Below are 24864 nucleotides of genomic sequence, written 5' to 3'. Positions count from 1 at the left end.
TGTAAGTAATATTATATCCTAGGAAAGGCTTAAAATGACAGGATAATAGGTGAAGCTGCTCTAATCAAATAGTGGTAAGGAAAAGTGCTTGCATACCAATGACACTGGAAATTTATATCGGCCCTTTAGCTGCAATACAAGCAAGTTCAGTTTGGGGGGTTTTTTTACCATTAATTTGCCATTAGTTGGATATAAAATCTCATGTAGAGCACTGGGTCTGGAGTCAGGAAGACTCCTCTTCCTGAGTTCAAATCTGGCCTCAGACACATCCTATCTGTGTGGCACTGGACAAGTCACTTAACCCTGTTTGCCTCAGTTTCCTCATCTATAAAATAAGCTGGAGAAGGAAATGGAAAACCAGTATCTTTTCCAAGAAACCCTCAAATGGGGTCACAAAGAGTCAGACACGACTGAAACAGCAAAAGTCTCATGTAGGTCATTGAAATTAACTCCACAATACGATTTGACCTCCCTTTATGGACTAGCTACCTTCCTAAGGGTTAGCAAAGCATTTCTTGAGCAGTAACCAGACTTGAAGGCAGGATGGCACACCAGAAAGAAGCTAGGTCTAGGAATCAGGAAACCTAGCTTAGAGTTCCAGCTCAGTCCCCTACTAAACTGTGGAACTGATACAGATTAACATAGTCTTGAGATCATAAACAAACAAAGAAAATTGACAGTGGTAATCTACAAATCATAAGTAGCAACTATGTATCCATACAATGTTTTTTTTTTGTGTGTGTGTGTGTGTGTGTGTGTGTGTGTGTGTGTGTATTGTTGGACACTTAATGTGATTAGTTTCTGCATAGGGCTTAGAAATTCATCTTTAGAGTCACCCTTTGAAAATGTAATTAGGAAGTGCTTTTGTATCAGTCAACTAAACAACTACCATTTATTAAGTGCCAGGCATTGTACTAAGTGCTGGGGCTACAAAGAAAGGCAAAAAAAAAAAAACCAATTCCTTCTGCCTCGGAGCTCGTGGGTTAGATTGGCCTGGAGGCTGTGTAGGAGGCCATTCTAGTTCTGAACAACTATCTGCTGGCCCAGCTCACAGATGCAAGACACCCCAATATATGTTGAGTAAATAACATTCACCTTTACACAACACTGTTCAGAGGCCTAAATTTAAAATATGCAATTATTTTCCATTATATACAACTTATCAACTGAAACAGAACTCAGAGGCATCCTGTCAACTAAGAACATTTTCTAAACTCCTTGGGGAAAAACATTCCCATTGAAATGTTAGCTACTGTTCACATAGTAGATCTATGTGCATGTAAACAAAAATGCCATGAGTCAATGTTAACCTGTTCCAAGTTTTAAAGCTTCAAAAATCAGGAGTGCTCAATGCTTTTTTTATGTCATGGGCCCCTTAAGTAATCTGGTGAAGCCTATGGTCCCTTTCTCAGAGTAATTTTTTAAATGCATAAAATAAAACATATAGGACTATAAAGGAAAGCAATTATATTGAAATAGAATTAATAGAAAAAAATAAGTTCACAGATCCCAGGTTAAGAACCTAACTCCTGAAACATCTTGAGAATAGTTCAGGAGAATTAAGAGTTAAATCAGAAATTCAGGCCACATCAAAAAGAAAACCAAGTATGTGTAAGAGGCATCTACAAAGTCACATACGACTCTTTTTCTTTTCCACTCTGTATGTAGAAATGCCTGTGGGGGAAGGGTAGAAGTGGAGGGATGTTTATTAAATTCAAAATAAGAAAAAAAATTTGAAAAAGAAAATTCAGGCCAGGAATAAACTTTTGCACCTTTGTCCTTTGTAAGAGCCTATGGCTCTTTCCCTTCTCTCAAGATGGTGGACAAAAAGGCCCCAAAGGAACCAAAGGAAAAGGACATCAAAAAGGAAAAAAAGGAGAACAAAAAGGAAGGTGTGGCTGAAAAGGTGGTGAAAAAGCTTGAAAGCATTACAGTAGGAAGCCAGTTCTGGCCCAAGGGATTGGTAGATAGTGCAGGTCTGCAATGTATTCCCGGAGGGCCATATACAAGTGGAAATATGCTGTACCAAAAACCCAGAATGAAAGGAAAAGGAAAGAGAAGGTGCCTGCTACTATCTCAAACCCAGTTAGTGGTAATAAGAATGGAGGACCCTGTGTGGTAAAGATTCGCAAAATGCCTGGGTATTACCCTACTGAGGACGTGTCTAGAAGCTGCTAAGTCATGACAAAAATCCCTTCAGCCAGCATGTGAGGAGACTTCAAGCTAGCATCAACCCAGGCACCATTCTAATCATGTTCATTGCTCACTACAGGGGCAAGTGAGTGGTTTTCCTGAAGCAGCTGGCTAGTGGCTTGTGACTGGTGACTGGACCTCTGACCATCAACTGCATTCCAATGAGAAGGATCCATCAGAAATTTGTCATTGCCACCTCTACCAGGGTTAACCTTTCAGGTGTAAAAATTCCAAATCATCTTCCTGGTACTTATATCAAGAAGAAGTCCCATAAACCTAGACACCAAGGAGAGATTTTTGACACAGAAAGAGAAATAGGAGATTATAGAGCTGTGCAAGGTTGATCAGAAAACAGTGGACTCTCAGATTCTGCCCCAAATCAAGAAAATTCCTCAGCTCCATACCTGCATTCTGTATTTTCTCTATCCAATGGATTTTATCCTCACAAACTGGTGTTTTAAATGCCTCGCAGAGAACTCTTATTAAAATATTTGAAATAGCTTTAAAAAAAGAGCCTATGACCACATGCACAGAGTTTTTCTGAGGTCTAACCAAGTCCACAAAAAGCATACATGCCCCAAGTTAGCCATGGGATAAATCAGATTCTTCCCCCCAACTTCTCTTTTTCCTTCCCTTTCCCTTCTCAACTGATTGCAATGCCCCAAAATCCCAAAGGCTAGATCTGGAAGCAGAGGTAACAGATAATTCCTTGTTAGTCTACCAATCACCATTCTGTGCCCCTGAAAAGTGAGGGAATATCCCTAACACATGGCAGTGATGAAACTTATCCTATACAAGAAGGAAAGGCAAAATAATCATGTTTGGAGGAGCTGCCATCTGGCGGGATTGGCATGCTACCACCCCAGTCTGAGCACAGACTAGGAGATTTGCAACCTCTCTCTCCCCAGCCTGTGGCCTCTACTAGCTGTGCAGAACACCCTTTAATAAATCTCATCTGTATACCCGAGTCTTGTACATAGGTTTTCTCCTTTTCTGCTCCCTTCATGGACTCTGATTTATTACACAAATCACCTGTTTGGAGAGACCTTTGGTACCAAGTGTAGGAATTAAACAGGTAGGAGAAATTGATTAATTCTCCTCCTTTAAAATGCCTAGAATTCACACGAATAGCCTTCTTTAAAATTGCTTCGTGAGCAACCCTAATGTAATTCAAATCAAGAGTAGTGTGAATTGGTGCCCTTTAGTGGGGCTAATTCATAAGCTAAGTGAAAAAATAAAATATTGAGGTACTTAAGGGGTAATGGCATTTTCCTTCATTTGTTGCCATTGATTCTCTTGGTTCTACTCCAATCAGCATATTCACACAATAGCAAAATAACACAATACCATCCACACCTACAGCACACATCTGAAAATAATTACCCTCTCATTGGTGTATAAACTATGAGCCACAGGACTATACTTTCTCCCCTTGTACGTACATTTAGAAACAAGAATGGAGAAGTTTAAAAACCATTTGCTGAAACTGGCATTCTAGAAAATTCTATTGGGACTTTCTTTAAAAGAATATTTAACAGGCTGTAAAAATGGTTTTTAATATGTACACTGTTGACATGAATGATGCTTCCTTCCTTGAAAATGTTTCAACAGTTTCAAGAGGGGTAAGTTTTAGTGAGGAAATGGAAAGTAAAGAAAAATGCTTCCAATTCAACCTGCTAAGCTCCAGGGTAAAACTACATCCTGTATCTCTGTAACACCCCACCATGATATATTTGAAACTTTATACACAAAAGTAGTGTGTGCATTTGTATTTATATGTGCAAAGAGCTGTTTCGTGAACCTACAAGGAATAAAAATAATGCTGATGACAGTAGTATCTAATATTTGAATGGGACTTTTCTTCCAAGGAATGTAAATCTTTGTGTATCATATTCTTCTTTGGCAAGATACAGAGTTCTGTTTTCAATAGATCAAGATGAAAACGATAAAAATAATGGTGTCTTTCAATTTAGGCATCAAAATGGTGTTCTATGAAGGTAGGAGCATTGTTACTGAACAAACCTTCACTTTAAATAGATTAACATTGTGCATTGACTTTTTTGATGTCTCCGAATTTAAGAATCTTGCTTTGTTTTGAGGCAGGAAATTGGCAGATGGTCACTTTTTATAGACTCATGGTGATAAAGAAGTTCAACATTATAAGGACCTCAGAAGCAATGTAGTCCAAATAATTCCTGCCAAAGAACCTCATCTACAAAGTCCCTTGCAAGAATAGTCATGAAGTAGTCATTCAGGCTTCTAATGAAGACCGTCGGTGAGGTGGGAAGCCGTTACCTCCCAAAGTTCTTGGTTACACTTTTGGATAATCCTAATTATTAGGAAGTTTTTCCTTACATCAAACACAAAGCAGTCTCTCTTCAACTTCCATCTACTACTCTTATTTCTTCCTTCTGCAGCCAAGTGGAACAAGTATGGGCAGCTAGAAGGCACAGTGGATGGAGTGCTGGGCCTAGAGTCAAGAAGACTCATCTTCCTAAGTTTAAATCTGGCCTTAGACACTTACTAGCTGTGTGACCCCAGGCAAGTCACTTAACCCTGTTTGTCTCAATTCCCTCATCTATAAAATGAGCTGGAGAAAGGAATGACAAAACCACTCGTGTCTTTGCCAAGAAAATCCCAAATGGGGTCATAGAGAGTCACACGAGACCGAAATGACTTGAACAACAAAAAACAAGTATAACCTTTCTTACACAGGACAACTTCTCAAAGACTTGAAGTCTTCTTTTGTCCTAGTTAAATATCTGCAGTCCCTTCAAACATTTGTCCTGTGTCATGGTCCTGAGTACTCTCCACATCCCGCCTATACTCCTCTGAACCTTCTGGAAGTGATCCATTTAGATCCCTAGATCTTTCTTTACCTCAAAGCTTTGCGTCATCCGCATATTTAACCCAAATGCTATGTAAGACTTCATCCATGACAATAATAAAAAACGCTGGATGGTATGAGACCAGGGACAAATACTTTAAGCACTTCACAAGATACCTCCCTCAACGTGAACCTATTAATAGTTATTCGTTGGGTAGCCATTTAACCCATTCTATACTCACCTGTATCTGTCAAATGCTTTCCTAAAATCAAAGTAGATTATATCTACAGCATTCCCTTGATCTACTAGTATAGTAACCCTTAAAAAAAATACAATGAAGCTGGTCTGACATGACATGTTCTTAAACTTCTCAAGCACCATTCCCACTTCTATATGTTCATGAACTACACAATTAGTAAGACATCCTAGAATATGCCCAGGCACTGAAGCTAAGCACACTGATCCAGCACTTAACACAGTGCCTGGAACATAGTAAACTCTTAATACATGTTTATTGACTGATTGACCTATAGTTTAAGCGCTACTCCCTTCCTTCTCTTGAAAGCTGGGACATTTTCCCTCTCTAGATCAATGCCTCTCTCATTCTCCATGCTCTTTCAAAGATTTCTGATAGCACTTCAGCTATTACATTGGCTGGTTCAGCAGCCTGAGATACATATAATCTGAGTCTGATGACTTAAATTCATTGAGAGCAGCTAGGTATTCTCTTAGTATATGCTTATTTGTCTTAGATTTAAATACTCTACCAGCCATTTTGTTCTTTCCTTTCTAATGCAAAAATTATTCTCCTCAGAAAAGAAAGTAAGAACAGCAGTAGTTGGGTAGTTTTCTCTTCTCTCTGTTGTCTGTTATCATAGTCTGATCCACCACAACAACTGCCTGTGTCTTCTTTAATCCTCTTCTGTTTCCTCAGTATAGGAGGGAAAAGCCTCTTTTGTCCAGAGCATTCATTGTTAGCTTTTATTAGTCCCTGACATTCTTTAATATTCATTTTCCATTACCTGCCCTTGTTCCTACCTCCAGTGTTTCAACTCCAAACTGGTCAATGAATTCCTTGGTATCCATCTACATCAATCCCTTTAGACAACTCCTCTTTTTACCCTCAACAGAATTTTTTCCTCTTTGTGCCTTTAGACCTTTATTCCTTAAACTCTGGTTAATGAAATAACCAATGATGGTTCCAGACAACCAGTGATGAAACATGTTACCTCCTTCCTTTTAGAGAGGCAAGCTGAAGAATAAGACATAAATTTTTGGACACAGCTAATGTGGGAATTTGCTTTGCTGATTATTCATATTTGTTACAGGACTTTTTTCCCTTTTTATTTTCAATTGGAGAGGCTGGAGAGGGAAGGAGAACAAGTTATGGAGTGGACAAAAGAAAAAAGAAAACGAGGGCTATTGAAGCATTTTTAAATGCACAAAAGATACCAGAAAGAGGGCCAAAAGGAAGGACAGAAAAAGCAGGACATTTTTGCAAATTATGTGTTGGATTTATTATATTCTTAAAAGGAAAATCAAAGTGCATGATAGAGATTTATGGTTTCACAGATAATCTTTTCTGGTTCAATTTTGTACGTGAAAATGATCATTTTATCTGGCATTCAGAATAAAAATAATTTCTTCAAAACTGATTCATTCTTAAGAGCTTCCCATCCTTCTTGAACTGGCTTCACCTATGAAATCTAACCCCTTTTTAGAAAGTCTTTGAAATCTGCTTCCCCCAAATCTCGGGCTGATGTCAGACAACAACCTTCTGCCAACATTCCCATCATTTTTTATTTCAACCATTTCCTCCTTATTAGTCAAAATCAAGTTCAGAACAGCAGCTCCTCTTGCTGCTTCTTCCCCTTTCTGAAGAATCAAAGTGTCATGAAGCTGTAATGAGGAACTGACCCAGCAGCCCAATGGGCCAAGTGGTCATAGAAGGTTTGACTAATGCAATCCCCGCACAGATGTCGAAAAAGGCACATATTTGGTATATGTTTCTGGTCTACTAGATGTGGTGAAAGATTTTTAGATTGTTAAAAGATCCTAGTCAGTAGTAGCAATTCTCTTACCGAGAGCTATTTCTAGGATATTTAACTCTGCAGAATGTGGATGAACTGCTGAGTACCTTTGGGTGAGGCAGGGCTTCAGGCCCTCTCTCACTAGTAGCTGGCATGAAATTGAGAGTGCATTGCCCTGATATTGCTTCTGTCTTTGTTATGTCTGTTCTTTTCCTGCTTTTAAGTGAAGAAGATTAGAGACGGCTATTTTCTTGCATGTTTCTAAAGGTCAGAAGATCAAGCTACGAGAACATCTGGGAACAGCCCCTGTTCTGGGTTTAGAGACCAGATAGTCCATTATCAGCGCCCCAAAGAATGACTCTTGGAACCCTGCCACAGTTAGGAGACGTGCCAATTTTGAATCTGGTAGGATCAAACCTTTGTGGAAACTATGCTAAGTTCAAGCCCATTCTCCCTAAGGAAAGAGCTGATATAATGAAAAGATTGCCCCAGATGTCGGGAGGAAATGTTCCTTACTTCTGTTCCAGCTATTATGGGACTAGGTCACTAAATACTGGGGCCTAACAGTAGAAGGAACGGAGATCCAATCAGCTTTCTCAGAACAGTTCGAGCTGGTTTCAGCGCACCTCTGGGCCATCTCACTCAAGTTTTGGTGATACCTGTAAGTACAACATTGCCTCTATTTTAGGGATCTCTAGTTTATCTTATTATTTTTACATTGTGCATCCACTTATAGACATGACTGTGGGTTCAATTGTTGGCTCTCTTCTTGGATTTTGTCACCTGTAAATTACCAAATATCTCTACTACTAATATTCCTATAGGGGCAAGTAGGTGGTGCAATAGATAGAGGGCTGGGCCGAAGGTCAGAAAGACTCCTTTTCATGAGTTCAAATCTGGCTTCAGGCACGTACTAGCTGTGTGACCCTGGGCAAGTCAGTTAACCCTGTGGCCTCAGTTCCTCATCTGTAAAAAATGAGCCAGAGGAGAAAATGGCAAACGACTCCAGTATCGTTGCCAGGAAAACCCCAAATGATGTTATAAACAACAATAACAATCTTCCCATAGTGAACTGTTACTCCCTATAGTACTTAATTTGATTGATACAAACTAGCTCTGACTTCCCTCCCAGTTAAAAGTCTTCATCAGATTTTTAACTAACAGGTGTGTTTGTTTTATTAATTTCTAATTTGTAAATAGAGACAGCTGAAGGTAGGATGAGTTGTTTGCTTTAAAAATTAAAGAGGGAAATCATAAACCCCTTTTCAATCAGCAACTGTCCTACTCTCATAGATAGCACAGTGGCTGGAGTGCTGGGCCTGAAGTCAGCAAGACTCATTTTCCTGGGTTCAAATCTGGTCTCAGACCAAGTTGTTCATCCTTTGTTTTCAAGGAGGGCTAACGACGTCATGTCTTGACCTGAGCATAAATGGGATTTAAATGAGGCAGAGTTGTACAAAGTCATCAGCCTTGCTCTCTCTTACAAGAGTCATTACAGTCCAGTGGCAGGACAACAGTCAAGTCAGCTGGCGATGGCCCAGGATGCAGCGGATGACCTTGGCGTCTTCGATATCTGACCAAGCACCCGCTTCAGCCCCCTTCATGGCCATTGGGACAAATTGTTCTCATCTACCCATTCTGTATCCAAGTATGGATATTGATCTGCACCAGGAGATGGTACCTGATGCAGAGATTAAATCTAGGTTTAAGTCTCGGTTCCACCAGAAAGCTTAAATAACATGTCCCTGCTCATACCAGGTAATAAGTGGTAGAGCTGAGACACATTTGAGCACCCACCTGCACAGCACCCCTTGACAGACAAACCACTTACAGTCATTTATAAATTGGTTTGGGGAGCTTTGGAGTACATTTTCACATAGTTGCCATGCTATAAATGAAAATTAGGTTCCCATTCAAGTTCATAGAACCCAACCAAGTCCATGATGCCACTGAGACCTAACTATTCTTTATAATGTTACTTCTAAAGGAAAATGTGTTCTGGAACCACTTTAGAACTTGGGGGCCCTGGAAATACATCTTTCCTTTCACCCTACCCCACCTTCCTGCAGCAGTGGCAGCTGGCCCAGCTGTTGGAGTTGCCAACTCCCAAAAAGGATGGAATATAGCCCCCTGGGGCACATTCCACCTCCCTCTCCAAAGTCATCAAAACCATTGGTCTCCTAGTCAAAAAGGAGCATAGTGGCTAGAAAAGTATTTTATGCTCTTCAAAGCTTTGGGGATGTTCCTGTCCATAACACGGCATGGTACAGTCTTTCAATATAAAGCATTCACAGAATCCCACACTTTTAGAACTGGTAAGGACTTTAAAATCCAATACAGTTCAATAAATTCATAATGTCTACCATGTGAAGAGCACTTAGGCTCATTCTAGAGAAAACATATCACATTTAGTTCCAAGTTAAAGTTTATAAAGCACATTTCTCACAATCCTGTGAAGCAGAAAGGGCAAACCCCATTTTAACCCCATTTTACAGATGAGGAAACTGAGACAGAGAACTATTAGGTGACTTGCCCATCAACACACAAATGATAAGGTTTTGAGCTGGAATTCAAGTCCAAGTCTCCTGATTTGCAGTCCAATGTTCTTTCCAAGAAATTTGCCGCCTCTCCCGCAAAGTTACCTCCTCCATTTTACATGGGAGGAAGCCGAAGCCCAGAGATATAAAGCCACTACACGGGTCTGCATACCGGTTTTTGCAACCGGGAAATGCTTTTACATGGACATGAAATGAACCCTCCCCTTTTAGTATGTGCCAAAACCATCAGGGAAAGATAAAACGAGGGGAAAATCACAATCGCTAATGACAAAACACTTCCCTAGACATCTATGAAGATGGTTGTTTTAGGGAAGATATTAATTGTTCCAGCAAGAACCAAGGGACAGAATTTCTGTGGAAAAACGGCAGAGCAAAACAAAGTCTGGTTTACAATCATTTTAGTCAGTTTAGTGAGAACAACCAGGTCACCAATAACTTGACAAAATTAATCAAAAACAATTGCTTATCATCATAAAAGCAAACGTCTCCACGGTAGAAGGAACCGTCCAATCCAAGGGTTCTTAACCATTTTTGTGTCACAGATGCTTTTGACAAACTGGCCAGGCCCATGGATACTTTCTCAAAATGTTTATAAATAAATAATAAATAATGTTTTGAATAAATAATGATGTTTTGAATTGAATATTAAATTTAATTAATTAAAATTTAAAATAATGTTTTAAAAAATGAAATATATAGGATTGTAAAGGAAACCAATTATACTGAAACACAGTTATCAAAATATCTTTAAAACAAGTTCATTTTCACCAGGTTGAGAACCTTTAATCTAATACAACCCTGTAATTTGACAAATGAGGATACTGAGATTCTGGGAGAGTAAATGATTCATCTAAGGTAACCCAAGTAAAATCACGGGTAGGTCTTGACCCCAGGTTCTCTGACTCTAGTACTCTTTCCAGGGCAAAACACTGCTTGGTTCCTACCATGTAATACAGAACCACATCAGCAAACAGAAGGAGATACTTCTGTTCCATGTAATGTGGACTTTTAAAGAAACTTCCAGATTGAGTCCACACCTCCACCATCTGATGCAACCCTGTGCCCTTTCTAGAAATGTGAGAGGTTATGGGCCATAGACAAAGCCACATTAGCTGATGGATAACCTCAAGTGCGTTAAGAATTGATGGGTTCTGTGTCTTTCTCTGCTGTGGCTCTCTGTGTCATGGTGAAAGAATAATACCACTTCCTTCCCATCAAATAGAAAAGATCACTTTTACTATGTACCTAAGTGCAGTATTGGGAGAGTTTGCTCTTAAATCTTTTAGAAGAAAAGTATATTATAAATATAAACAAGGCCTGGTACCCCATCATTGTCCCCTGTGGGTGCTCAGAGCACCCAGACTGAGCTGTCTATCTTTGGTTTTCATTGTAATAATTAATCCTGTTTGTGCTTTGTGAGCATGATCTGATCTCTGGATAGGTATTGTGTAAAATCAGAATGAATCGTAGACTCGAAGAAGGCAAATCTATTAGCATTTTATTGTATGCCTTCTCTCAATGTGGCTTTAAAAAGAAAGGAAGGGAAGCAGAGTGAGTAGAGAGCACTCACTATGAATGTGTAGTGCCAATGTGCTGTTTCTAGTGCCTGAGATCCCTTCGTGTAGGTCCCTAGAGTTGTCAGGCCAACAAAGGCTTCAAGAATGAAGCCCAGGAGAAAGTTATTGCCATGACTACCTAACGGGAGTCTGGAGTAATATCACCATATGCCCATAAAATTGCTCATAAATAAATGAGCAAGAAAAGACTTTCAGCTGAGGTCCAACTGTTCCCAAGCTGGGCAATGCCCTGGTGTGGCATAATCCTACTTGCCATTCTTGGAATTTTTAGTCAAGGGATTGAATGAAAGAATACCAAGAAAACCAAGTCTGTCACACCCCACTGAACCACCTTTTAAACTGATGCTCCAGTATTTATTCTTTTTGCTATACTCTTCACCTCAGGCTAGTTTCTTCTTATTCTTACAAGTAACTAACTTTTTCTGATCAGCCTCTCATCTTCAAAGTTAAGTTAGAAGGTGAACCAGTCTATTCCCATGAAAAATTGTCCTAGTTCATCTCATATACAATGACAATGATGACTATTTTATGGAAGGATTTAATTAAGGTTAAGGCAACCAAAATTTGCCATTGAAAATTAACCTTCCATGATAAATGCTAGAGAGGATGTGGGAAAATTGGAACATTAATACATTGTTGGTGGAGTTGTGAACAGAGCCATGATCAAAAAAAAAAGCCTAGATATCATCTTTCAAGAAATTATCAAGGAGAACTGCCCTGATATTCTAGGGCCAGAGGGTAAAATAAAAATTGAAAGAATCCACTGATCACCTCCTAAAAAGATCCCCAAAAGAAAACTCCTAGGAATATTGTCACTAAATTCCAGAGCTCCCAGATCAAGGAGAAAATACTGCAAGCAGCCAGAAAGAAACAATTTATGTATTGTGGAAACACAATCAGGATAACACAAGATCTAGCAGCTTCTACATTAAGGGATCAAAGGGCTTGGAATTCAATATTCTGGAGGTCAATGGAGCTAGGATTAAAACCAAGAATCACCTACCCAGCAAAACTGAGTATCATGCTCCAAGACAAAATATGGATTTTCAATAAAATAGAGGACTTTCAAGCTTTCCCAGTGAAAAGACCAGAGCTGAATAGAAAATTTGACCTTCAAACACAAGAATTAAGAGAAGCATGAAAAGGTAATCAAGAAAGAGAAATCATAAGGGACTTACTGAAGTTGAACTGTTTTGTTTACATTCCTACATGGAAAGATGATGTGTGTAATTCATGAGACCTCAGTATTAGAGTAGCTGAAGGGAATATATATACCTATATATATCTAGATAGATAGATAGATAGATAGATAGATAGATAGATAGATAGATAGACTGAGTGCACAGGGTGAGTTGAATATGAAGGGATGATATCTAAAAACAAATCAAATTAAGGGATGAGAAAGGAATATATTGAGAGAGGGAGAAAGAGAGAGAGAGAATGGAGTAAATTATCTCACATAAAAGTGGCAAGAAAACGCAGTTCTGTTGGGAGGGGAGAGTGGGCAGGTGAGGGGGAATGAGCGAAACTTGCTCTCATCAGATTTGACCTGAGGAGGGAATAACATACACACTTAATTGGGTATGTTACCCCACAGGAAAGAAGGAGGAAGGAGATAAAAAAGGGGGACTATAGAAGGGAGGGCAGATAGGGGGAGGAGGTAATCAAAAGCAAACACTTTTTAAAAGGGACAGGGTCAAGGGAGAAAATTGAAGAAAGGGAAATAGGATGGGAAGGAGCAAAATATAGTCTTTCACAACATGAGTATTGTGGAAGCGTTTTGCATAATGATACACATGTGGCCTATGTTGAATTGCTTGCCTTCTTAGGGAGGGTGGGTAGGGAGGAAAGAGGAGAGAGAATTTGGAACTCAAAGCAGATGTTCAAAAAAAAAGTTTTTGCATGCAACTAGGAAGTAAGATATACAGGCAATAGGGCATAAAAATCTATCTTGCCCTACAAGAAAGTAAGGGAAAAGGGGATGGGGAGGAGTGGGGTGACAGAAGGGAGGGTTGATTGGGAAACGGGGAAATCAGAATATATGCCATCTTGGAGTGGGGGGGAGGATAGAAATGAGGAGAAAATTTGTAATTCAAACTCTTGTGAAAATTAATGCTGAAAACTAAAAATATTAACTAAATAAATAATTATTTTTTAAAAAATGGTCATACCCTTTGACCCAGCAATACCACTTCTAGGGCTGTATCCCAAAGAGATCACACAAGTGGGAAAGGGACCTGTATGTAACAAAAATATTTATAGCTGCTCTTTTTGTGGTGGCAAAGAACTGGAAATCAAGGGGATGACCATCAATTGAGGAATGGCTGAACAAGTTGTGGTATATGAATGTAATGGAATACTATTGTGCTATAAGAAATGGGGAAGATAGGGACTCCATAATAACCTGGAAAAACCTACTTGATCTGATGCTGAGTGAGAGGAGCAGAACCAGGAAAACATCATACACAACCAAGGACATATCGATTCTATGATGACTAACTTTGATAGACTTGCCTCTCCTCAGCAATACAAGGCTCAAAGACAACTCCAAAGGACTCATGATGGAAAAGCTAGCTACATCCAGAGAAAGAACTGTGGAATCTGAAAGCAGATTGAGGCAGACTATTTGCTCTCCTTTCTGCCCTCCTTTTTTTTGGTTTTGTTTCTTCTCTCTCATGATTCATTCCATTGGTCATAATTCTTTACAACTTGACTATTGTGTAAATAAGTTTAATGCGAAGGTCTATGTAGAATCCATATCAGACTACATGCCGTCTTGGGGGGCAGGGGAGGGGAGGGAAGGGAAGAAAATTTCAAACTGAAGAACATGTAAAACTAAGTGTTGTAAACTAAAAATAAAAAATCTAATTAAAAAAAAGAAAATTAACCTTCCTCTCTTCTAGATCTCTAGAAGGGAGGAAACTATCCCACCTACCCCTGAAAATTATGTTGTCTTGACTCTCCAAGTCACCTAGTGGAAGACTTTTGAGTTTCACACTTCCCCAAGCAACTAGAGTGATCACACATGTGAGCTAGGAGGAGGCTTCGGTACCCTGGTCTCATGACCTGAGGTCAGAAGGCCACAGTAATGACAGTCAATGCTGTAGATTAGAGGGACAAATATATTCACAAAGGCAGATTAGGCTGAGATATTCCATACTAGTCCTGACATGAGCCCCCTCCTCCCTTTCCCCCTTTCCAGCTACTCTTTAGGTTTTGTCTTCCCTATTAGAATGTAAACTCTTTGAGAATGTAAATTCTTTATTTTTATTTCCGCAGCACCTGACACAGTCCATGGCACATAGTAAGTATTTAATAAGTGACCTAGCTATCCATCCATCTATCTACCTATCTATCTACACCAGTTCAAATGTTTAGTTACCATTGGGAACTTTGGGCCTGGAAATGGAGGAGATGGAAAGGGGTGGGCCTCCGGCCATGGAAATAAAATCCTCCAACTGCTTATTCTAAATTGCTTATTTCTCTTTGGCATAAGAACTTAAAGCCACTTCAAGAATGTTCATAGGGAGAAGACTGAACACAGCGAATAAAGTTTTATTAGAAACCACAGATTTGGTATTTGGTGTTCGACATCAAACCACTTGGTCCAGGAGTTAAAATAACCTTTAAAAAAGTTTTAATACCTATCTGCTCTGCCCTGTGGGCCCCATTAGATTCCATTTCCTTTGCCTTATGGTAGTAAATACTCCTAAAATTTTTAAATTATTATTTCTTTAAAGACAAACTCTCCCAATTTTATCAGGAATGTTACACAGAGGGAAAGAAATAAGCATTTTAAAGGAAACAAAGAACCTTCATCTTATTCATCATTAGCCTTTACAATTTGACCTCCATTTTAACTGAGCAATTTCTTGGTGAAGAAGAGGAAGGATGGGGAAAGGCTCAGGGAGGATTATCTGGGAGAGCTCCTTGCAAACATGTTACTGTTGTTGCTTCGGAAAGGAATTTTTTTACTTAATACGCTTAATTTTTTTGTTTGTTTGTTTAATGCTCCTACACAATTTTGTTTGCTTCCTACACGCATTCCCACCCACTCAACTTAGATGCCCTAAGTCCACTCAGACAGATTCAAACCTCCAAGCAGGAGCAAAGGCAGCAAATTGATTGGATGTAATTATAGAAGAGAAAATGAACCTCCAGGCTCTCTCCTCACCCTCCCCCCACCCCAATGAATCGGCCCACAAATCAATCCACAAATATTTAAGGAATCCTTTTGTCATACAAAGCATTGAACTCAGCATTGAAATACAATTGCAAGGGAAAATTGGCTCAAAACTAATTAAGCTGGGTACTGGAAAAAAGCCATTCCACTGAATATATCGCGGTGTTAGGTGGAGGAGCTATCTCCAGATTAGATTGTTCTCTCAGACAGTCATTCACTCCCAGGCCCAGAAGGAGTTGCTGATAGCCAAGCTCCTGGGCTCTGCTCCCCTCTAGTGGGAAGAGATGGAGCTCCCAAAAAGCAGCTCAGCCCATGCTCTTCACACTCTCTTACCTCATCTGTTTCAGGAGTGAATTCTTTTCTTTTGGGAGGCTGTCCTGCTCCTGGCCGAAAGGCTCCCATGGGTATGTTGATATTTGCCTAGGAGAGAAAAACATTGAGAGATTGGCCCCAGGAAAATAATGAGCCTGCAGTGAACTCCCGGAAAGACATCTTACTGCACAGCTAACTGCTAGAGAGAGGAGGGGCCTGGGGAGAACGTACACAGATATTGAATTTTCAAAGGAAGGATGACACCTTCGTGTGTTTGTTATAACACAACTACCAGCATGTCAGTCCAAAGCTATTTATAGCCAACCCCATCACTACCCAGTGGTTCTACCCTTCAGGATTACAGAGTATGAACCAAACACAATAATGGTTGTCGTTTCTTGCAATACATAGCTCCCTCTTCTTGTTCTCTCTTCTATCCATGATGGGAATGCATACTCCTAAGCACAGAGAGGCAAGCATTCTCTGTAGCCTGATTCGAATCTCTTCCATCCCTCCACATTTGCCCAAGACTTTTATCTGCAGTGTAAGGCAGATTTAGCTAGGCTAGATAGTCTCTCTCTCCACATCCTCGTTCCATAAAAGTTCACAGACATTACCAGCATATAAATGAGTCTTTACTCCCCATTATGTAGTCATTTGTGGCAGTGACTGAGAAGGGCAGCAGACTGGGGAATCAAGGCTCCCAAAAACCATTCAGATGATTTAATATAGTAATTATCCTAATCAACAACATGCCAGGATTGTGATATTAAACTTAAGCATCCTAAATTTTAAAACTCCTTAGGAAGAATGCTAAGACACTATGAGTTTTATAGAGGCACTCATGAGCGAATGGATGACAAAGCATTTATTGAAGGCTGAGGATGTGCCAAGCACTGTACTAAGCCCTTGGAATACAAAGAGGAAAAAGCGAGACAGACCTTGTTCTCAAGAAGCTCACATTCTAATAGGCAGAGCTGGCAAAGATAAGGGAATGCAGGTGCAGGACAGATGGAAAGGCCCAAAAGGACTAAGAGTTCAGTGTGGGGTGGAAGGTCAAGCTTAGTAATCCTACAAGCTCATCAACAAGTCCTATGTCAGGGTCTAGAAGTTATAGTGGCAGAGCAAATAATAGGGTCCTAAAGGACCTTAGGACCCAGTGGCAGGGCAGATGGCAAGACCTAGTGGGCCTCCATTAAAATCTAATAGTTTGTATTCGAAGGAAATATTATTTCATCCGAGCCTCACAATAGCTCTTTTAAGTGAATACTATCATCCCCATTTTACAGACAGGGAAAATGAATTGCAGAGAGGTTAAGCTATTTATTTGCTAATGGGCACCCAGCTAGTATCCGAGAAAATATTTGAACTCAATTCTTCTAACCTCTCTGTGTCTCAGTTTCCTTCTCTGTAAAGTGAGACACTGGGACTTGATGGCCTATAAGGACTCTTTCGCCTCCCAATCTATGATCTTAGAACTCCGGGTATAATATTCTATGCGCTACTCCATTTTCTGTTTCTCAAGTAAATGAAATATTTGAAAGGCAAAGTAAAAAGGTCTTTATATGTCGTAGGGTCATGGGATTTAAAGCTGAATGAGAACTTCTGTTGTGCAGTCATTTTTCAGTTGTGTCCCAGTCTCTGTGTGACCTCATTTGGGGTTTTCTTGGCAAAGATGCTAGAGTGATTTGCCATTTCCTTCTCCAGCTCATTTTGCAGATGAGGACACTGAGGCAAAGTGACATGTCCAAGGTCACAGAGCTAGTAAGTGTCTGAGGCCAGCTTTGAACTAATAAAGAAGAGTCTCCTGACTCCAGGCCCAGGGTTCTTTCCACTGCACCACCCAGTTACCTAAGAGGGGACTTAGAGCTTCTCAAGCCTGACCCTCTTAGCCTTAAGATAGGGGAAAGGAATGGGAGAAGCCCAGTACTTTAAAAAAAACATTTGAATATGTATAATAGAATGAAATATAATATTTCAGTGTAAATGGTCATTGGTTTGGTTGGCTTATGATTTCACTTCAATGGTATATGTAAAGATTGTTTCCTGAGCATAGAGTAAAGAAAATTTCCTAACACTTATGGTAAGTATTAGATGATTATATTAGAATATATAGTTTAATTTCACAGAGTGTATACTCTAACACACACCCCAGAAAACTGACTAAAGAGCTCTTGGATAGAATTTTTAAGGTTTAAACTCATTAGATGAGAAGATAAAGGATATACAGTTGAAAGATCGATGAATGAATCAATGAGGTATTTAAAGGACTGTAACAATAATGTTACTTGCAGCTGCTATGGAGGTGTAAGACCAATAACACCAGCACACAGGAGGGCTGCTAGCACACGTTCTTTGATCTGCTTTTCTGAAGGAAAGCAACTTAAAAGGGCTCAACAATCTTACTTTAATCAAACATATATACATCATTCACTTCGTTCAGGGGAAGATTCAGCACTTGAACTTCAGAGAAAATACAAACAGAAATTATAAGCAGAAATTGTGTAAACAGAGCAAATACAAAGAGCAAAGACCAACAGATAGGGCTTCCAACTGTCTGACTAAAAGCAATACATACATAGTTACCAGAGAGAGATGCACTAGCATCTGAGTTTTCAAAGCCAGGGGGCTCTTTAACAGATACACAGAGTCTCATCTGGCTACGTCACAAGAACACTCTTCCCATGAGTGAGCCCCAAAGCAAAATGCTAACCTCAGAGTGTATATACCTTTCTTCAGGGCCAGAGGGTATCGCAACCCTCATGACCCAGGCTCATGTGACTCAGGTACAAAACAGGTCACACAGGCCTATTAAGGGGCGGGGAAGATCTTCAAAATGTATCAATATTACAAGGACCTAGAATGTCACTTCTAGGAATGCTAATGATACTTTCTGAAACAAATTTTTGAGAGTTTTACCTCTTTTCCCAAACTACGAATGAACTGATAGTTCAATGTTTTTGACAATACAAAGTACACCCTCCAATAGTGCAAACTGTAAGCCATCAGTACTATGTGGTTTTTGTCCGTGTCTCTTCTCATAGTCCCTGCACAGAAGATCAATCAAGGTACAAAACCAAAGGTGATTTCCAGTGTCTTGGAGAACATCCTAGACAGGGTCAAAATGGAAGAGGGATCCATTTAATAAACAATGTTCTCCAGATGTTCCTGTCGGTATCAATGCAAATTGCTTGCATCAAGTCCAGGAACATTATAGAACTGCCTCAATGAGACCCATGGCTACTGAAAAGAGATCAGTCAGATAAACTAAGTGGATGAAGAATAGATACAATAGCTAGTCTTTACATAAGCTCTGAGATTTGCAAAGCACTTCACAAACATTCTAATTTTATCCACAAAACAACCTTGGGAGATTGTTAATATAATCCCCAATTTAAAGACAAGGAAACTGAAGCTGCAGAGGTATGGGTCACACAGCCAGAGTCACACAGCTAGTAAGTGCCTGATGGCAGATTTGAACTCAGATCTTCCTTACTCGAGGCCCATAGCTACTTTGCCACCTGTGATGCATAGTGCCCAAGTTAAGACGTAATTGGATGGGCAGCCCATTGACAGTACATTAGCACATAAATCTTGGTTATAGACACTCAAGATAGACAATGAAGTTGGGCCAGCACTGGATAAGAAGAGCAGAACATAGCACATTTGGGAAATCGTGCACCATTGTTAATAGTTCCAAACTTCTCATTATGGCTAATTCGAATTTATTTAACCAAAATGTTTTCTTGGTGATTCTGTATAGATGTGAATCATGGACCAATATGATCTCAGAATAATCAAAATCACAAGTATCCTTTAGAGCAACAGAAAGATGTATGGTAGGTGTAAGTAAGTGACAGCTGGTCGTTAATGATGACTTGTATGCAAAAAGGTCATAAAAAGCATCCTCAAGGGCATGGATAATTGAAAAAGAAGGCAGCTCAGTTCTTAAGAAAAGGAGGGAATGAGGCACAAATAAGACAAGTGTTTCATTGCTACACATGAAATATCAAAAGACCTAGAGGAATACCACTGGCATGTTGAAGAGACTGGAGGATTTCTGGGGAAAAAAATTGTTGTTGTGGTTGAGTTGTGTCTGACTCTTCATGACCCCCTTTGAGGTCTTCTTGACAAAGATACTAGAGTGTTTGCCATTTCCTTCTCCAGCTCATTTTACAGATGAAGAACTGAGGCAAACAGTTAAGTGACTTAACCAGGGTCACACAGCTAGTAAGTGTCTGGGGCCCAATTCGAACTAAGGAAGATGAGTCTTCTTGACTTCAAGCCATTTCAAGCACTATCTGCTGTGCCACCTAGCTGCCCCTTCTGAAAAAATATGGACAAGAATTTCAAAGAATGAGAAGACATAAATGGATTGCTATCTGCACCAGTAGAGGGAGTGACCACATGAAAGAGACCATGAATATCAAAAGATCAAAAGGACAAAAAAAAATCTAAATAGGCAGCATATAGTAGTGGGAAAACATACTAGAGCCGGGATATCTGGGATCTAGTCCTGGATTTGCGATAGAACATTAAGGAAGCAATTCAACCTCTCTGCGCTTTATTTTACTCATCAGTTGGAATAAATTATCAATTAGGCCCATTTAACTCTAAAATTTTATGACGTATGTTCTTCAATAATGCAAAATTAAATGTGAATACTTGATACATCAAGTAAAAGTTGAATTTTTCATATAAACAGAATTAGGACCCATATGACCAAAGTTAACTAAGTCATGCTTTTGGGAAAGGCTGTCATGTACAAAACTATGCATTGTGTTTTCTTCTGCAATGATTGCAGTTTTATTACACTCAAGTACATTTTAGACACACTCAGCTTATGAAGTCTTACCTAGTAGAGGCCCTTAGGAGATTTGCCTTACTGAACAGATAAGAATGGTTTGTAGGTTACACAGCAATTATTTGTATTTGAAGGTTCTTGAAAACAGTTGATTTCCTTAAGAATACAGAATTCATTGTTGTGAACACTATATATAAATCATGGTGGGAAATGCTTGACATCCGCAGCTCTCATTTTATAAACACAGGCAAGGGTACCTAAAAGAAGAAACTGCAGGTATTATTGTAATTTTTAAAATATGTGTTCACCATCCTGAGGGCAGTGTTTATTTGTACTCATAAAAAAGTGGAATAAACAACCTGCTGTGGTTTTTAATCTAGACTGCATAAGTAACTGAAAACCTGATGTTCACCAACACCGAACAAGAATGCCTTCAAGTTTTATGTTGACTAAAAGAGGAGGCAGCATTGGAAAGCATGATGGATGTGTAATGAAAAGACCTGGGTTCAAATTCCAGCTCTGTCATTGACCTTGGGCAAATCATTTAATATCTATGGGCTATAAAACGGGAGTCAGAGTGGGGGGAGGGGCAGTCAGACAAAATGACCTCTAAGGTCTTTCCTGCCTCTAAATATGTCATCATAGTACTTACAAATCCCCACATTTATGTTATGGAAAACTTTTTTTTTTTTTAGCAATCATGGATTGCTCTTGCCTCAATGATTGACATCTATTTCTTAGCGTTTCAGCAGTGGGATGGGGAGAGGATATTTCTTCCCTCCTCCTCCTCCACCACCACCACCAACTGAAGAAATGATGGTGACTTAAAACAGAAGCGCATTCAATAAGAGGTATGAACATGCCCAGAGTTGGCTTAGATGGAAGTTTCTAGAACATTCAATTCCCAGATGCTTTTCCTATCTTTCATTTCCTTTTCTGAGTCTAGGTCAGCAAATAGCAAACAAGATAAATGGAATTCATTCCAGCCTTGACAGTTATCTTGTGAGGTGAGAATTCCTGACTTCATTGTTCAGGTGTCAGTTGACCAGAGAGAAGAAATTTTCCATAACAGCACACTTCTCAGAGGAGAGAAGGATCATTGCCAGGATTGCCCTGTATCTGGAGAGCTAGAGAAAATAATGCCGGCTGGTCAGGATATCTAGACCTTGCCAGCCCCCCATGATAATAGCTATGGGTTCCATAGCACAGGTCTGAGGGGGATGGGAAATAATCTATTGAGAGGTTACACAAAAAGTCTTTACCTTTCTGGGCCAGGGAGACAGGAAAAAAAAGAATGTTTTCTGTTTCTTATGTTGTTCTTTATCCCTGAGTCTTTTTAACCTTGTATTTTCCGTGGTGGAATTTTTGTTTTACACTTTCCTACACCTGATATCTTTGTGGAAAGATACCCTATTGACCAAATTTGAGGAGCCCCCCCCCACTTTTCTACTTCCTTTTGCATGTTATCTTTGCCCAATAAAGTCAAAGACTGTCTTTTTTCTCACATTTGTATCCCCAGGATGTACCATAGCACCTGGCACATAGAAGGCACTTCATAAATGTTTAAATGACTGTCTAATTTACCCTATTCATGATCAATGCCTAATCTTTGCTTTAGAGATTTCCCCATTTCTATCCAGGCCACAGCCGTGCTTTTTGGCTTTAGTGTCCTCTCAAGACGGGCCAGGGTCCATGTGAGCCTAGAACCTCCTGCAGGTCCTGAGTCACAGGGTACAGATAAATAAAAGAAGTTTCCAGTGCCACATACTCAATGAAACAATATGGACCCATTTCCATAGGATTTCATGTGCCATAAGACTGACTTGGGGTTAGAGGGGGAAGCACTATCCCCACATGTAAACTGGCTTCTCACACTTCTACCTCATCACATGTGAGAGAAAGTTTGAGACAGTGGAAATATGAACCTTGAATTGAATTGGGAATCAGAAGATCTGTGTGAGAGTTCCATCTCTGCCAGGAACTCGCTTCGGGCACTTCACCTCACCTCTCTTGGTCTCAGTTTTCTTATCTGTATGACTAGGGGGACAAATAGATAGATAGATAGATAGATAGATAGATAGAGAGAGAGAGAGAGAGAGAGAGAGAGATAGATAGATAGAATGTATGTATATATGTGTGTATACCTTGCCATCATAACATATATAAATATAATATATATTAGATGACTTTGAAGACCCCTCCCACATCCAAATTTTTTATACAGAAATTTATTTTGAGAAGGATCTTCAAAATAAGTGCATAAAACTGTACTGCTAAAGGCAGAATTAAAAGTTCCAGAATTCAGCTATTTAGATAACATGATATACAGTAAAGGAGTTACAAGCCATAAGTTTTCAGATAACTAGACTTTACCATCGCCTCAAGCTATTATCTTGTATTCCTGCTAACTTTCTCAGTCAAATTCCTAGAAAAGAATTCACTGTCTACTCACTTCCTTCATTTCCTCTCCTCTTCCTCATTTTCCAGCCCTTTGTAATCTGGCTTTGGGGCTCATAATTCAACTGAAACTGCTCTCAAAAGTTGTCAGTTGGTCTCTTAATTGCCAGATCATGTGTACTTTATTTTGGCTCTCATTCTTCTAGACCTATCTAAGGCAGCTAAGTGACACAGTACATTAGAGTGCCGGGCCTAGAACCCGGAAGACCCCAGTTCAAAGATAGCTTCAGATATTAGCTGTGTGGCCCTGGGCAAGTCACTTAACCCCTCGGGTCTCCATTTCCTAAATTGTAAAAAATGGGAGTGATATTACCACCTAGCACTCAGGGTTCTTGTGAGAGTGAACTGAGATATTTGTAAAGTTCTTTGCACAATGCCTAACACACAGTAAGTGTTTAATAAATGCTTGTATCCTTCCTCTCCGCTGAATTTGAGACTTTTCAGCCACCTACTCCTGATGGATACTCTATAGGTCAGGGGTGGGGACCCTGTGCCCTTGAGGCCATAGGTTCCCCACCCCCGCTCTGGGTTTTCATGATACTACTCTCTCCTGGTTCTCCTACCTGTCTGACTTGTGTTTCTCAGTCTTCTTTACTAGTTCATCATCCATATCACACTCCACAATTGCAGGCATTCCTAAAGGTTCTGTCCTACGTTCCCTGTTTTGTCTATGTCTTCTCAGGTGGTGATCCCACCAGTTACTATAGGTTTAGTTATCACATCCGTGCTAAGGAGATATATGTGTGTACATACACACAGATACATACATATTATGTGGCCATATATTATCTATGTAGCCATATAGACATATACGTGCATATATGTATGTGTATGTATGCATATGTGTGTAGACACAAACACAACACAGTCCTACTCTCTCCCCTGAGCTTCAATCCAGCATCGTCACTTACCTACTAAACATTTGCTTCAAACTAGATGTCCTGGAGACTTCTCCAACGTAACATGTCCAGAACTGAACTCATCATTTTTTCCCCACACACATCCCACTTCCAAACGTCTCCATTTCTGTCAAAGGCACCACCATTCTTCCAGACTCTCAGGTTTGGAACCTTGATATTTTCTCCAATTTTCATCTCTCTCATCCCACATATTCAGTAGGTTGCCCAATCTTGTTGTTTCTACCTCCACAATATCTCTCAAATCTGACTCCTTTCTCTACCACCTTAGTTCAGGCCCTTGCCACATCTTGCATATGCTATTCCAATGGCCTTCTAATTGGTATGGGCAGCTAGGTAGTACAATGGATAGAGTACTGGCTTGGAGTCAGGAAGACTTATCTTCCTGAGTTCAAATCCAGCCTCAGACACTTACCAGCTGTGTGACCCTGGGCAAGTCACTTAACCCTGTTTGCTTCCATTTCCTGAAATGAGCCAGAGAAGGAAGTGGCAAGCCACTCCTGTATCTTTACCAAGAAAACCCCAAAAGGCATAACAAAGAATCAGACGTGACTGAAAAACAACTGAACTGAACCCAATTGGTCTCCTTGCCTTAAGTTTCCCCCCACTTCAGCCTATGTCCTATAATGCTGTCAGACTGATTTTCCTTATGTATAGCTCTGACTGTGTCACTCCCCTATTCCTCTGATAAGTTTTTAAAGCCCTTCACAACTTGGCCTCAAACTACCTTTTCAACCTTGTTATGCATTACTCTTCCTTCCATTTTTTGCAGCCCAGCCAAAGTGTTCTCTCTGTTCATCACACACCATACTCCATCTCCCATCTCCATGCATTTGTACTGGCTTTCCCCCTGGAATGCACATCCTCCTCACTGCCATCTTACTGAATCTCTGTCTTTCTTCAAGACCCAGATCAAGCACCACCTTCTCCCTGAAGTCTCTCTGACACTCCTCCCCCTCTCAATTGCTAGTGCCCTCCTTCCCAAAATATCTTGTATTTAACTTC

At 39.9% G+C, this 24864-nt stretch overlaps 1 protein-coding gene across 4 annotated transcripts in view; it reads right to left on the bottom strand.

The window, feature by feature from the left end:
• Positions 1–24864, bottom strand: part of SMPX (small muscle protein X-linked) — a 94819-nt gene that overhangs the window by 52572 nt on the left and 17383 nt on the right. For all 4 annotated transcript variants that reach the window (XR_005009598.1, XM_036746097.1, XM_036746096.1 and 1 more), the window contains exon 3: positions 15703–15789. Coding sequence is in view for 3 of the 4 variants with exons in the window: in XM_036746097.1 (XP_036601992.1) it covers positions 15703–15789 (87 nt within the window). In the remaining variant the exon portion in view is untranslated. The remainder of the gene's footprint in view (positions 1–15702; positions 15790–24864) is intronic.

Source organism: Trichosurus vulpecula, chromosome 2 (assembly GCF_011100635.1).
Source record: "Trichosurus vulpecula isolate mTriVul1 chromosome 2, mTriVul1.pri, whole genome shotgun sequence".
Taxonomy (NCBI): Eukaryota; Metazoa; Chordata; class Mammalia; order Diprotodontia; family Phalangeridae; genus Trichosurus; species Trichosurus vulpecula.
Note: the sequence above shows the minus strand (reverse complement) of the source record. Positions and strands in the feature narration are given on the sequence as shown.